Source organism: Mus caroli, unplaced genomic scaffold (genome assembly GCF_978045245.1).
Source record: "Mus caroli unplaced genomic scaffold, Mus_caroli_1 scaffold_16, whole genome shotgun sequence".
Classification (NCBI taxonomy): Eukaryota; Metazoa; Chordata; class Mammalia; order Rodentia; family Muridae; genus Mus; species Mus caroli.
The window spans coordinates 5,375,162-5,390,865 of NW_028227271.1; the positions used below are offsets into that span (position 1 = coordinate 5,375,162).

The 15,704-nt window shown below is 50.2% G+C and overlaps 1 protein-coding gene across 1 annotated transcript; it reads left to right on the forward strand.

Annotated features, from left to right (window-relative positions):
• Positions 1-10,743: 10,743 nt before the first annotated feature.
• On the forward strand, positions 10,744-14,897 carry Fkbp11 (FKBP prolyl isomerase 11). The gene is made up of 6 exons (XM_021183980.2): positions 10,744-10,981; positions 11,190-11,255; positions 11,635-11,722; positions 12,015-12,048; positions 12,382-12,452; positions 14,660-14,897. The coding sequence occupies exons 1-6, from the start codon at positions 10,853-10,855 to the stop codon at positions 14,875-14,877; spliced, it is 606 nt and encodes a 201-aa protein (XP_021039639.1). The 5' UTR covers positions 10,744-10,852; the 3' UTR covers positions 14,878-14,897.
• The last annotated feature ends 807 nt before the right edge of the window (positions 14,898-15,704 follow it).

The following is a 15,704-nucleotide window of genomic DNA, read 5'->3' on the forward strand; positions in this document are numbered from 1 at the left end:
GTCCTTGAGCAACACTGCGGCAGTAGGAAGCTGTGTGGTCCTTTCCACACCATTCCTTTTCTCTGCAGAGGTGGGAAGACATACCTCAGCGCGTGGAGTCATGGAGGAACGCAGGTTTATTGGGACTGCCGGTTATGGTTCCTTCTTCCAGTCATACCCTGAAGGAAGTCTAATCGAATCAAATGCTAGCATGTGGGGACTCTATGACTGACCAACTCCTAAAGGGCTCTGTCCTCAATTTACCTGTATTTACCACCTGTTGATAGACTTCAGGGCAGCAGTTCTCAACCTGTGAGTTGTGACACCTTTGAGGGTCACATATCAGACATCCTGCATATCAAATATTTACATTATGGTTCATAACAGTAGCACAGTTACAGTAAGCACAGGGTAGACATCTGGGCAGCATAGTAAATGGTAAACATCTGGGCAGTATAGTTTTGTTTTTTGTTTTTTTGTTTTTTTCCTAGATAGGGTTTCTCTGTGTAGCCTCGAACTCAGAAATCCGCCTGCCTCAGCCTCCCAAGTGCTGGAATTAAAGGCGTGCGCCACCACGCCCAGCTCATCTGGGCAGTATAGTAAACACGGAGTAAACATCTGGGCAGGACAGTAAACACAGGGTAAACATCTGGGCAGGACAGTAAACACAGGGTAAACATCTGGGCAGGACAGTAAACACGGGGTAAACATCTGGGCAGGACAGTAAACACGGGGCAGACATCTGGGCAGGACAGTGAACACGGGGTAAACATCTGGGCAGGACAATGAACACGGGGCAGACATCTGGGCAGGACAGTGAACACAGGGCAGACATCTGGGCAGGACAGTGAACACGGGGCAGACATCTGGGCAGGACAGTGAACACGGGGTAAACATCTGGGCAGGACAGTGAACACGGGGTAAACATCTGGGCAGGACAATGAACACGGGGCAGACATCTGGGCAGGACAATGAACACGGGGCAGACATCTGGGCAGGACAGTAAACACGGGGCAGACATCTGGGCAGGACAGTGAACACGGGGCAGACATCTGGGCAGGACAATGAACACGGGGCAGACATCTGGGCAGGACAGTGAACACGGGGCAGACATCTGGGCAGGACAGTAAACACGGGGTAAACATCTGGGCAGGACAGTGAACACGGGGTAAACATCTGGGCAGGACAGTGAACACGGGGCAAACATCTGGGCAGGACAGTGAACACGGGGTAAACATCTGGGCAGGACAGTGAACACGGGGTAAACATCTGGGCAGGACAGTGAACACGGGGTAAACATCTGGGCAGGACAGTGAACACGGGGCAGACATCTGGGCAGGACAGTGAACACGGGGCAGACATCTGGGCAGGACAGTGAACACGGGGCAGACATCTGGGCAGGACAGTGAACACGGGGTAAACATCTGGGCAGGACAGTAAACACAGGGCAGACATCTGGGCAGGACAATGAACACGGGGTAAACATCTGGGCAGGACAGTAAACACAGGGCAGACATCTGGGCAGGACAGTGAACACAGGGCAGACATCTGGGCAGGACAGTGAACACGGGGCAGACATCTGGGCAGGACAATGAACACGGGGTAAACATCTGGGCAGGACAGTAAACACAGGGCAGACATCTGGGCAGGACAGTGAACACGGGGCAGACATCTGGGCAGGACAGTAAACAGGATGCCTTCCTCAGCATAAAGCAGCCAGCTGCACTCGGGCTGTGTGGATCCTGTTGCCAGGCAGCTAACTCGAAGGGGGGATGTCTTGAAGGTGCATCTTTAGTAAAGCTTACATTCCTGTTCATTTTCCATTGCTCTGGTGTCTCCTGCTGTAACTGAAGACACCATTCCACACAGAGGAAAGGCATGGTGCTGCCCTCAGTAAGCAGAGAAACCTCTCCTTCCCTTACTCCAGAGCTTGAGTCCCACATCCTGCCATGAAGTGTTTAATCTGCACTCACTGCCCCTCCCTTTCTCTCATGACCGTCACCCTCTCAGGAACCATTGCTTTTTGTCCATTTCTCTGACTTCTAAACCTCGACCCATCATCAACCCCCATGTCTTCAACATTACTTTCCCTGAAAGTCTGGCTCTTTGCCTCCTCCTGGCTCCTCCAGGCTTCTCCTGCTAATAAGTTAGGAATATCTTTCTCTGGTGCTTTGTTTGTTAATAAACAGATCACTTTTTGAGCTGTATTTTGTTGCTTTGTTGTTGTTTTGAGATAAGATCTCAGTATAGCCCAAGCAGACTTCGGACTTGTTTGTTTTTGTGTTTTAAGAGAGGGTTTCTTTGTGTAGCCCTGGCTGTCCTGGAACTTGATTTGTAGACCATGGCATCCTTGTACTCAGATCCACCAGCTTCTGCTTCCCAAATACTGGGATAAAGAAGGCCTGTGCCACAGCAGCCGCCACCACCTGCTTGCTGACCTCAGACTTGCTTCTCTCCTCTGCCTCTGTCTCCTCAGAGCTGGGTTACAGGTGTGTGCCAGCAAGCGTAGCCTCAGCTGTAATACAGTAATAATAAAAGCCAGGCGTGGCAGTGCACACCTGTAATCCCAGCACTCAGGAGGCAGAAGCAGGAAGCTCTCTGAAGGTGTGAGGCCGGCCTGGTCTGTATCTGTCTGATGCCTCCCTCATCTTCCTCCCTCTTTCAAAGAAAAGTAAATAGGGGCTGGAGAGATGGCTCAGGGGTTAAGAGCACTGACTGCTCTTCCAGAGGTCCTGAGTTTAATTCCCAGTGACCACGAGGTGGCCCACAACCATCTGTAATGGGATCTGATGCCCATGGTGTACATGAAGGCAGGGCACTCATATACATAAAATAAACCAATTTTTAAAAATTAAAAAGAAAAAGAAAAAAATTAATTCAGTCTAGCTGAATAACAGGCTAGTGGATGAGTCTTGATACTAGAACAACTTGGGGAAGCAGGTGACAGGTTCTTGCCTGTCTCTTAAGTTCTGCAGATTCAGGGGAGGTATAGGGGCCCTCTGTGGCTTTGAGGGGTTGTGTAGCATGGAGTGAACCTGAAGATGAGTTTGTGTACCTGATCATTGGAGCGAATTCCTTCCCGTGGCTTGTGATTTGACAAAGGACCCAGATCCAGGTGTACACGTGAGAATCATGTGGGTGAGGCAGCTTCCAGAATGTACCTGTAGGAAAGGAGCCCCTCGGCTCCATCCAGGTTGGGGAAAGGCAGAACTCTCTCCTTCATAAGATTGGCTTTCTCATCCTTGAGGGGCAGCAGTTGAAACTGCTGGGGACTTCACCTGCCAGTTCAAACACACACGTTCAAACACACACGTTCAGTCAGAACAGAGAGGGGGCAGACACTTACCTTCTCTGTGTTCAGGGGGAGCTAGGCATCCGTCTCGGGGTGCTGTGGAATCTTTTGAGATCTTGGTAATGACTGAGGAGGATGCCCTGCCCTTCCTTCCCTTCTGGTCAGTGTAGGGAATGAGGTCCCTGGGTGGGTTATCAACACTAAACACCATCTTTGGTCACTCTCTAACCCAGTAGCTGGAGAGGTAGCATAACATGGTGGTCGCTGGGGAATGGTGGAATCCAAACGCCTTCCTTCCTCTGCAGGTTTTCCAACTGCGTTTCCCGACCCTGATTGTTGGAATTGGTAAGAATGACCCTGAGTTCCGGAGAAGGGAGCAGACAGTTAGGGCCAAGGACGTGGAAACGTTGAGAACGGTAAAGAGAGGACAAAATCAGTAAAGTAGTGAGGGTCCAGAATCCGACCGTTGACTGTCAACGCTGGAAAGTTAGGTGTCACTGTGTGGGTATCACTTTGGCTGTCGGCTGTAGGAGAGCGTGGGGGCTTCAGTCAGAGCCAGGGCGTATTCTAAGCTGCGTGTGGATACGAACAGGGCACTGGAGGTACAGCCTCTGGACACACCCCGGGCAGTTCTCTACACAGGCCTCCCATTATAACTCAACTCACACTCCACCTTCCTGAGAGCTCGCGGGCAGACAGACAGACAGACCGACAAGGCAGAAGGTGTTAGACTACGCCTCTCACCTGCGCGCCTCCCTCCTGGAGTGTAGCTTACTGGTAGATGGATCACTTGGTAGGAAGTTCTGGGTTTGATTCCTTGGTAATGCATATACACAGCAACTACCTTGGTGAGGGCCATCCTAGGACGGAGTTGAATACTGAGACTTTGAAGGGATAGGTTTGGGGCTTGTGGCTCTGAACCACAGGAATTCACTCTGGTTTCCAAATACAGCAAAAAGAGCATACTGCTACAGCTTATAGATGAGATGGGAAGTTCTGTCCTGTCTGCCACGTCATGCGGTGGTGCAGTGCTAGTGTCCTTGGCGAGAGCAGCCGCAGGGTTTGGGAGCAGACTGCTTCATTTTCGGATGATCGAGTGTATAAGTCACAGCTAAGAGGCCAGTCTGTGGGGCATGGGCTTCAAAGTTCAAAGTTCTGCGTTCCATTCATAGTATTAGAAAAAACAACAAACGCACAGTAAGGCCCTGATTCGGTCCCCAGTGGCAGAGAGGGTTGTGGGAAGCAGTTCTCTGCTTACACCTGGCTGTGGTGCGGCTGACCGAGAACTCTGCTGAGTCCTGACACTTGCAAAAGGCGCAGGGCTTTTGTGGACGTGGTTGTCCACTTGTGCCCTCCTGGGCTGAGCCAGGCCAGCTTTCTTGTCTCTCAGAATCACAATTCAAGTTCCTCTTTGGTTCAACCAAAAGGATTCCTCCTCAACCCTTACTGGAGCATTCAGTAAATTGACCTGGGTAGGTTGGGTCTTCTGGGTTTTATTTTTGAGGTGAGGTCTGCTGGCCTAGAACTTGCTCCGCGGTACAGGCGCCTCTGCTGCTCTTCTGAAGTTAAAGGCACACCACCATGCCCAGCCTCTCGGTGGACTACTGTTGGAAATAGCCTCACCCTTTCCCTGCCACCCACTTCGTGTGCCTTACAGAGCATCAGAGCCTAGACAACCACCTCCCCATTTGCCACCACTCCGGTTAGCCACTGCTTCTGTGCTGTGTGTGAGCTCCTGTGCTCAGACACGGTGTTCCTGTGGAGTTCTCTGCAAACGGCTCTTATCTTCCCCTCCGTTGGCCTCTCTCTGCTTTTGTATTAACCATGCTGGCCCATAATCTCCAGACAGCTGGCCCTTTGCTTTTAACCCTTCCTTTCTCAGATGGTTAAAAATCCCACATTAAAGAGGCCAGGCATGGTGGCATGTGCCTTTGATCCTAGCATATGGTAGGTAACAGCAGGTGGATCTCTGTGAGTTCAAGGCTAGCCTGGTCTACAGAGTGAGAAATGCAGGATTAGAGAGCCCCCATTAACAACAAACAAACCAACCAAACAAACAAAAAAAGAAATTCCACATCAAGGGGCTGGGGCTCTAGCTCAGTTGGTAGAGTGCTTGCTGAGGGTGGGTCCATTACCCAGCCCTGCGTTAGAAACAGACGCTAGAATGTCAGTACTTGGGAGTGAAGGCAGGAGGATCCGGAGTTCAAGGCCAGCCTTGGCTAACCTGGGAAACATGCGACCATCTAAAACAACACAACAAAGTGCCACACGAGATGTAGCTCAGGCCTCAGCTCTTCCACACAGTTCCTGGGTTTCACAGGCCGACTTACTCACCAAGGCACCTTTGGCTCTGAGGTCTCACTCACTAAGTACCTCACATGGAGGCTTTTACGTCAGCGGTTCCCAGCCTGCGCGTCAAGGTCCCTCTGGGATTGTTTATCGGATACCCTGCACATCAGGTACTTACTTGTAACAGGAGGAAGGTTACAGTTACGAAGTAGCAATGAAGGGATTTTATGGTTGGGGTCAGCACAGCCTGAGGAACTATGTTACAGGGTCCCAGCTTTAGGAATGTTACGAACCTGTCAGTCACATCGATTCAGATCACATGTTTTGTTTGTGTAGCCAAGCAGCCGTTGTTGTCAGTGATCCATACAATGCACAGATATGCACGGCCGCATGTGCTATCTGACTCTTCCCATCTCCACCCCAAGCCCAACCATCCTCAGCCACGTGGGGTACATCCGTTGGGTTCCTTTATTTTTTAAGAGGTGGGTCTCAACCAGGTGGAGTGGCATATGACTTTTTAATTTCAGGTCTCATGAGACAGAGGCAGGCAGATTTCTGTGAGTTCAAGATCATCGGCCTAGCCTACATAGCTTGAGTTCCAGGCCAGCTAGAGCTACACAGAGAGAGAGAGAGAGAGAGAGAGAGACCTGTCCCTCCCCGTCCCCCCAAAAAAAGACTTCAGAGCTGAAATTGCTGCTTGGCAGGGTGCAGGTAAGCAGTGATACCCTCAGATTAGCTACACACCAGGTCCATGCTCCCTGTCTCAAAATGGGGTGGGCAGAGGGAGAGAGGCAGGGTCTTGTGTGTCCCCAGGCTGACCTATGAACTCATTGATTGTGTAGCTGAGGATGCCTTGGACTTGTAATCCTCTCACTTCCACCTCCCAAGTGCTGGGAATACAGCTGTGTTCACGAGCAGTTAGTGCTGTGTTGTGGCTGCACCCAGTGCTCTAGGCATGTGAGGCAAGCCCTCTTCTGAGCTGCATCCCCAGCCCTCAGTGCAGCCCTTGCTTTCTGAATATATGCACCAAACATATTTGGGGAGGGGTTAGAATACAGTAAGTTCACATCACAGACATTATTTTACTTAAACTGAAGTTTGTATATCTGTCTTCGATTTTTATGTGGGCTGGTGAGATGGCTCAGCAGTTAAGAGCACTGACTACTCTTCTGAAGGTCCTGAGTTCAAATCCCAGCAACCACATGGTGGCTCACAACCACATGTAATGAGATCTGACACCCTCTTCTGGAGTGTCTGAGGACAGCTACAGTGTACTTAAATATAATAAATAAATAAATCTTCTAAAAAGAGATTTGCATGCAGTATAGTTAGATATTTAAATGGTTTCTCATTTGATACTTCAACGATTTGTTCAAAATAAAACATTTGGCTGGAAGTGGTTTGAATGCTTATAGTTCCAGAGTGTGGGAGGTAGAAGGGGGAGGAGCCAGTTCAAGGCTGAGCTAGGGAGCTGTTCCACAGGAGGTGCCGGCCACCAGGCCAGACTGCCTGAGTTCTATCATTGAACTCACTATAGACCAAGCTGACCTAGAACTCAGAGAACCACCCCACCTCTGCCTCCTGAGTGCTGGGATGAAAGACATGAGCCACCGTTACCTGCCACCAAGTTTTGTTTTTTGTTTGGTTTTGTTTTTAAAGAGTTTAAGGCAGCTCAGCTCTGAGGTTAGCCCACTTGTCCAGTATCATGCAGCTAGTGCCTAGGGAACTCTAGGCATGTCACATGTTGTCCTTGTCCAGTGAGCCAGCTGGCTCTTTGTGGGACACACAGTAACTAAACAAGGGGAAAGAGTAGTGCGTGCTTCTATTCAGAGGGGGGGGAACGTCGCTGTTAGCTAAGACAGTCAGGACTGAGAGGGAGGGGAAAGTCGCTGTTAGCTAAGAGTCAGGACTGAGAGGGAGGGGAAAGTCGCTGTTAGCTAAGAGTCAGGACTGAGAGGGAGGGGAAAGTCGCTGTTAGCTAAGACAGTCAGGACTGAGAGGGAGGGGAAAGTCGCTGTTAGCTAAGAGTCAGGACTGAGAGGGAGGGGAAAGTCGCTGTTAGCTAAGAGTCAGGACTGAGAGGGAGGGGAAAGTCGCTGTTAGCTAAGACAGTCAGGACTGAAGGGGGGGTGGCGGTTAACTATCCTGGAAGGAGCTGAGAGGTAAAGGGAGGGGCGTGAGGTAGGACAAGCTGAGAACACAGGGCAGGTTGGTCTGACGCCGGAGCACAGTGCAGGAGCCCGGAAAGCTGACTCAGTTCAGTTAGCAAGTATTTTCACACGAGGCGTGAACACTGAAGACAAAAAAAAAAGAGACACAGCTGTATCTCTAAGAAGGTTTTCAGAGCCAAGAGCGATGGGGCACACCTGTTATCCCAGCACTTAGGAGGCTGAGGCAGGAGGATCCCAAGTTCAAAACCAGCCTGGACTTGTTTTAAGAAAAAAAAAAAAAAAAGAGGCTTCCAGTTTAATAAATGACCAATTCAGGAATGGAGATTAGGGCTGGATGACAAGTTTTTAATTGTCAAGGACTCAATTCTGTTTATCAGTTGGTACGGAATTATGTAAGCTTTTAGCGATACGACGGCACGGAGCAGTCAGTATAGAGAGTAATCTGAGAGACGCCTGGGGGTCAGGATGGAGATAGGACTTCCTCTCTATTAGAAGGTGTTTGGTGGTAGGTAACCCTGGGCTAGCATGGTGGGTCGCCTCTTACTTAGGCTTCCATCTTTGTGGTTCAAATCCAAGAAGGACCTGCATTCCCTCCCTCCTGGTGATCAGCTGATTGCTAGAGCATAACTCATCGTAACTTCTCACGTACTCTCCGGGTACAGGAAGGGAGGGGCCCACTGCAGACTGACCGGCTTCCTGACTATGCTGGTACCCTTTCAGGAGCCTAAAACAGTGCTTTCAATACTTGTGTCTATGTCTATTAGCCACAACTTTCTAGTTTCCCAGAGAGATTTTTCAAGTGTAGTTTTGTATTTGCATATATATATATATATATATATATATATACATACATATGGTGAGGTACACATTTTTTATATTATATTTTTATTGATTTATTTTCGGTGCTTGGGAATTACACTCTAGGAATAAAGCGCCTGGTGGAAAGTGGCACACATCTTTAATCCCAGCACTCAGGAAGCAGAGGCAGACAAATCTCTGCGTTCCAGGCCAGCCTGGTCTATAGAGCAAGGTCCAAGCCAGCCGGGTTTACACAAAGAAACCCAGTGTGGAAAAGACAAAACCAACCAACCAAAACAAAACAAGCGTTCTCTCACTGTGCTACCTCCCTAGCCACTTGCACAGAAGTTAGGCACACATTTGACAGGTTTAAAAGTGCATCTAAGCCGGGCATGGTGGCGCGCATGCCTTTAATCCCAGCACTCGGGAGGCAGAGGCAGGCGGATTTCTGAGTTCGAGGCCAGCCTGGTCTACAGAGTGAGTTCCAGGACAGCCATGGCTACACAGAGAAACCCTGTCTCGAAAAACCAAAAAAAAAAAAAAAAAAAGTGCATCTATAAAACCCCATATCCTCAAGGCACAGACTGCTTACCAACAGCAGGAATTCCTGCCGCCTGTGGCTTCAGTCAGTGTTAGAGGGAGGGTTTTATGTAGCCATGCTGGGGTTCTTGGTGTGCACCACCCTATCCCACTGTACCAATTCGGGTTCCAGTGTTTTGTTTTTGTTGCTTCTTTAAAGAGAATTTGACTGTGCAGTCCTACATGGCCTGAAACTCAGGAATTTGTCTGCCTCTGCGCCCTGAGTGTTGGAATTAAAGGTGTGTACCACAACATCTGGAAGGCAGGGTTTTTTTTTTTTTTCTTCTTTGAAGATTTATTTTTATTGTGTATATGGACGCTAGACAAGGGTGTTGGAGCCCTTGGAGCTAGAGTTACAGACTTTTTGAGCCATCTGATGTGTGTGCAGGGACTTGGTCTTTGGACGAGCAGCAAACTCTCTTAAGCACTGAGCCATCTATCCAGCCTCTAACAATGAGCATTTAAAACATAATTCCTAGGTTAGGGATGTTAACTAAGGCGCTTGCCAGGTATGAGCAGAGCCTTGCCTGGACTGGATCCCCAATACCACAAAGCCACCCCCAGAGAACATGAGAGCTTAATTAGAATGATAGCATTATATATGGAGGCGCTCACTAATGGGGCTGGAAGAGGAAATCCCAAAGGAAACTGGTTGGGTATTAGAACTGGAAGAAATCTCAGAATGTCGGTACAGGAGAACCACCAGAACGGCCAGGTCAGGGAGGCCAGGTTCTTCCAAATAAGAGGAAGTGTTGTGTGTGTGTGTGTGTGTGTGTGTAGTCTGAGCTGCTGGCCAGACACACAGGTGGAATTGTGTTTACAACCGGTATCAATGCTAACGAAGACAACGAACCAAGAAACAGCCTGAGAATAAATATGGTATGGAAGGACACCATGACAGACAGCCTTTGAGTGAGTGACCAGGAGCTGGGTACCACAGCTTAGGTTGTCAGTGAGTGTTCAGACCATGAAACGCGAAACTGGTAAGGCTGCCTAAAATTACTTGAGCCCCCTTTAAAAACTGAAGTCCTTGCATAAACACTGGTGCCCGTGCTGCTGTTGTGAAAAGGATTTGCGGAAAACAGGAAGGAAATGCCATTGTTGGTAGGGGAAGATCCGTGATGGATCACTTTTTACAGGAAGATGCCCCATAATGCTTTCCAAGACAGGAGGCTGGAGAAGCGGCCAGCTCTTTCTGGACATACCTGAGAGCAGAATGAACGGGAGGGTGAAGGGTCGGCCGTCTTGGACGCCTGCCTCTGGGCTTAGTGGGAAGGGACAGATCTTAGAAGACCGAGCAGAGCACAAATGCTAGCCCTGTACTTGAGTACCAGTTGTCACCAGTTGCCATGATAACCTTGGGCAAGTTCCCTAGCTATGAAGTGGGGGCAAGTGTGCCTCCTTTTCCTGGCCATTCGCAGGTTAGAGACAAACGAACGCCCCTCTTTACAGTTGGTAATGGCAAATACGTGCTATTACATGACCAAGCCGTCGTCATGGGTCAGAAAGACTGTTCGATGGCTCACCATTCGCGACCTCCATCACAGGTTAGGGAATTCTGCAGTCTCTTCCCCTCTAGGAGGTGGGGACAAAGTGGAGGGAGGGCTGCAAGAGGAGGAGGAGGAGCTAGTGCCTTGAAAACCCGCCCATACCAGTCTGGCCTGGAGTGAGGGAACCCGTCCTGGTCGCGTGCACCCGAACAGCCTGCCGCCCTGGTATCCTGGTGCTCTGACCCGGTCCAATCATGACCCTGCGCTCTTTGCTCCTGCCACTCCGGCTGTTACTGTTGCTGCTGATCAGTGGGGCGGTGTGCCGGGCTGAGGCTGGGCCAGAAACCGAAAGTCCTGTCCGGACCCTCCAAGTGGAGACCCTGGTGAGGAGACTGTGGTGCCACTCCCCTCCCCCCACCCCCCGTCCCGCCGTTCCCCTTTACGGCCAGGGATCGCGGGGAAGCCTGGGACTCTAAATGGTCCAGTGAGAGTGAAGAGGAAAGAAGCGAAGGAACTGAGTTGGGGGAAAAGGTGCTGGGTCTCCAGAGGAGCTTAGGAGGAGCAGCCTTGACCCTTGTAGTCTGATCGTAGGTGCAGCCCCCTGAATCGTGCACGGAATCTGCTGCCATTGGAGACACGCTCCACATACACTACACGGTGAGGGGCTTGGGGGTCCGGGGCGTGGCCTGGGAGGGGCGGCGCCCTGCTAAAACACGTCAGCTTTGGCTTGGACACGTGGCAAGCTATGCTAGAGAACTTGAGTCCTGGGATCAGCTCGCACGTGGGGGCGTCCTCTCGCCTGCTTCTCTTTCTTCCTTGTTTTCTGCCGATTCCTCTCCAGCGCTGAGAAAAGAAGGATAGAGAGAGCTCCAAGAAGCGCCAGCCCCGTGGGGCTTCCTGTTCCTTCTTGCCCATGGTGGTGGAGGGTGGAAGGAGATGGGGACAGGACACAAGTTTGTTAAAGGGGTTACTTCCTTCCGGGTGGTCCCAAATTGTGGGAAGAATGGTGGGTTTAGACCTTGCTTTTTGTCTTCAGGGCAGCTTGGTAGATGGACGCATTATTGACACTTCTCTGACCAGAGATCCTCTGGTCATAGAACTTGGCCAAAAGCAGGTGATCCCAGGTATGTATGTGCCCCGCGCCTCTGTCCTCTCCCTAACCTAAGCCCTTGTTTGCTTGGCCGGCTGTATTGCTCTGGAACAGCCGCTAGAATGATAAGAATCCCAAGGCTCTCCGAATACCTTAGATGTGTTCAGACTCCACTTCTAACGCTCTTCTTGCCCCACACATCACTGCGGCAGAGAGTCTGAGAAGTGGAGCTAAGCTCATTTGATGACGGGGAGCCTTTGATTTTCCTCTTGGGTACTGTGGGGAATATATGTAGCTTCTAGTTCAGTTTTGTCTTCTTCCTCAAGGTCTGGAGCAGAGCCTTTTGGACATGTGTGTGGGGTGAGTATCTGAAGGCTGGGGCCTGACTGCTCCTTTTTCCGGTAGAAGGTTTCTCTGTCATCCCTCCTCCAGTAGCAGGACCTCGTAGAGTAAAGGGCCCCTGACTTTATACTGGAGAGGTGCAGGTTAATGGAACCCCCCCCCCCCCAGGGCATCTCTCCGTCTGTTGGGGGAGGCTGAGTGTTGTGGGGAGATTGGTAACTTTGCTGATCCACCTGTCAGGTGGAGCATTTCCTATTTTGGTGTCGCTATCTGAGGAGGGGGGTAAGGCACTTCGGGCTGAGGCTGCCAACTCACCCCCCTCCTGCCTGCAATCCCTGTTCCTTCCCTCAGAGAGAAGCGAAGGGCAGTCATTCCTTCTCACTTGGCTTATGGAAAGCGAGGGCACCCGCCATCCATCCCAGGTAACCTAACCAGGCCTTTCTCCTGCCTGTCACGCAGAGTCCCAAGAACCTCTGCTCTGTCTCGAGCTTGAAAAAGTCCAGATCAAATCTGAGGAAAGAATTGAGCTGGGGCTTCTCCTTCAAGGCCACTCTTTCTCCAGGAGAGACGCACCTGCGAAGGCCACCTGGCCTGGCTGTAGACAGCTGGTGACTTTTTGGCACCGGCTTGAGCCACGTGGGTCCTGCTTCCTACAGAGCACCAAAGTATAGCTGGCTACTTGACCTTGACTCCTAGAATTCACCTTCACACGAGATTCTTACAGCAGTGTTGCCTATAGGGGGCCCTGGAAGAGAGTAGGGAGGACTAAGCAAAGTCTTTCTCTTTTTTTAAAAAATTTATTTATTATTATACATATACATATACATATTATGAATATAAGTACACTGTAGCTGTCTTCAGAAGCACCAGAAGAGGGCATCAGATCACATTATGGATGGTTGTGAGCCACCATGTGGTTGCTGACATTTGAACTCAGGACCTTTGGAAGAGCAGTCAGTGCTCTTACCTGCTGAGCCATCTCGCCAGCCCCACAAAGTCTCTCTTAACAAGTTGGGAGTGGGCTGGTGAGATGGCTCAGTGGGTAAGAGCACCCGACTGCTCTTCCGAAGGTCCAGAGTTCAAATCCCAGCAACCACATGGTGGCTCACAACCATCCGTAACGAGATCTGGTGCCCTCTTCTGGAGTGTCTGAAGACAGCTACAGTGTACTTACATATAATAAATAAATAAATCTTAAAAAAAAAAAAAAACAAAAAACAAGTTGGGAGTGAGGCTGGGCAGTGGTGGTGCATGCCTTTAATCCCAGCACTTGGGAGGCAGAGGCGGGAGGATTTCTGAGTTCAAGGCCAGCCTGGTCTACATAGTGAGTGTCAGGACAGCCAGGGCCACTGACCCGTGAGACCCTGTGTCAAGAGTAAAACAGAACAGAACTCTTAGCAAAATCCTGCCCTTCCCATCAGAGCCTCCCTGCTCTGGCCTCCCACCCCTCTGCTCCCTCACGAGTATTTTTCCTCCTCTCCAAAGCCCTTATTCGGAAATCTGCCAAGAACCAAGTTGCATGTGCTCATGGTTGGTGGGATTTTTAAGGATGTCTGCTTTTTTTTTTTTTAAGATTTATTTATTTATTATATGTAAGTACACTGTAGCTGATATTCCAGAGAGGGCATCAGATTTTGTTACGGATGGTTGTGAGCCACCATGTGGTTGCTGGGATTTTTGAACTCGGGACCTTCGGAAGAGCAGTCGGTGCTCTTAACCACTGCACCATCTCACCAGCCCAGATGTCTGCTTTTTTGTTGTTGGTTTTTTTTTTTGTTTTTTTTTTTTTTTTGGTTTTTGGTTTTTCGAGACAGGATTTCTCTGTATAGCCCTGGCTGTCCTGGAACTCACTTTGTAGGCCAGGCTGGACTCGAACTCAGAAATCTGCCTGCCTCTGCCTCCGGATGTCTGCTTTTTGTTCTAGTTCATTTTAGCCCTACACAAATTCTATCCACGTGGCTGTTTGGAGCCGGGGTCCATTTGGTGTAGATGATTCACACACATACAGATGCGCACTTGTGGGGCGAGACAGATGGCTGAGCAGTTAAGATAGTGGCTGCTCTTGAAGACCCAGGTTCAATTCCCAGCAGCCACAGGGCAGCTTACCATCACTTGTAACTCCAGCTCCAGGAGGATCTAGCACCCTCTCCTTACCAAGGATAACAGGCTTGAGTGTTGGCACAGACATACAATAGGCAAAACGGCCATATTCATGAAGTAAAAATGAACAAATCTTTAGAGAGATTTTTTTAAAAAGAATGCTTACTTATAAATATTTGTAAATGTGGGAAAGCCTGCATGTTTCCCTGTCCACACATTCCTTGTGCTGTCAAAGATCTGTCTTTGGTTCCAAGCCATATGCTTAGCCAGAGTTAAGGTCAACATGAGAATCCTTAGCCTGCTCCTTCCTGCCCTCTGCTGCCTTTTTGGGAGGGAACCCAACCCCACATTTCACACTGCCAGCATCATGGTTGTCTTCTGTGGCCCACACTCCTTGTTTCAATCCCAAGGCAGGGCTCTGGATAAATCACAGCCATTCTAACACGCACCCCGCCCCGCCCCGCCCCGCCCCCTCTCCAGCCGATGCAGGGGTGCATATCCTAACCCTCCCGCCCCGCCCCCTCTCCAGCTGATGCAGTGGTGCAGTATGATGTGGAGCTCATCGCTTTGATTCGTGCCAACTATTGGCAGAAGCTGCTGAAGAGCATTTTGCCTCTGGTAGGCATCGCCATGGTGCCGGCGCTCCTGGGGCTGATCGGGTATCACCTGTACAGAAAGGCCAGCAGACCCAAAGTCTCCAAAAAGAAGGCGAAAGAAGAGAAACGAAACAAGAGTAAGAAGAAATAAATAGTGGTTTTTAACAAGACGTTGTATTCTTCACTCGGTACTGCCACCCCCACCCCTTTCTTTGTTTCTGAAGTATTGCTATGGTGTGTGCTGCCTTGAACGTGGAGATCAGACAGCAATGTGAAGCTGGCTCTCACCTCCCAGCTGCGGGTGGGTCCCAGGCATTGAACTGAGGTCGTCAGTCTGGTGTTTTACCTGGTGAGCTCGGCTCGCCCCTTTCCTTCTAGATCAGGGTCTTGGCATTTGTCCTGTGGTCCGCACTGGCCTCAGACTCACGAGCCTCCTGGCTCTGCGTCCCAAGCACTACCACCTCAGCTATGTAATGCCGTACCCTGCTAACCCTACCCTCTGAGGCGGCTTTCATGGGTAGAAAAATAACATTCCGGAGCTGGAGCTTGTGTGTGGCGGAGGGGCGGGAGGCTTTGGAGCACCTTCCTCTTGCCTGCTCTTGCTGTCCTAATTTACCCCGAGGAATCAGCCTGTAAGAGTGATAGGTGCCCCATGCTGTGGAGGAAGTTATGTTCTGCCTCCCAGTAGTGCCCAGGCATTCTCTCCGTGGGACCATGTTCCTCATATCCTTAAAGTAAACACAGCTAAAACAATAAAAATCTTACAAGGCTGAGCAGAGGGCCCCCGTTGGTAGGAAGATTATTAGGTTGCAGAACCCCCTGAGATCAATGGAACCGATGTGCTGCACACCTGCGATTCCAGGGGAGGCAGAAGGACCTGAAGCTCAGAGTCAGTCACATAGGGAGTCCGAGGCCTGCGCCAGACCCTGTGTTTGCTTGGTTGGTTTTGTTGTTTTTCAACCTGGCTTGGTAGGGTTA

Coding starts and splice junctions, on each gene's coding strand:
- Fkbp11 (XM_021183980.2), top strand. CDS start 10,853: ATGACCCTGCGCTCTTTGCTCCTGCCACTCCGGCTGTTACTGTTGCTG. Junction 10,982..11,189: donor CCCTCCAAGTGGAGACCCTG/GTGAGGAGACTG, acceptor GTCTGATCGTAG/GTGCAGCCCCCTGAATCGTG. Junction 12,453..14,659: donor GCACCCGCCATCCATCCCAG/GTAACCTAACCA, acceptor CCCCCTCTCCAG/CTGATGCAGTGGTGCAGTAT.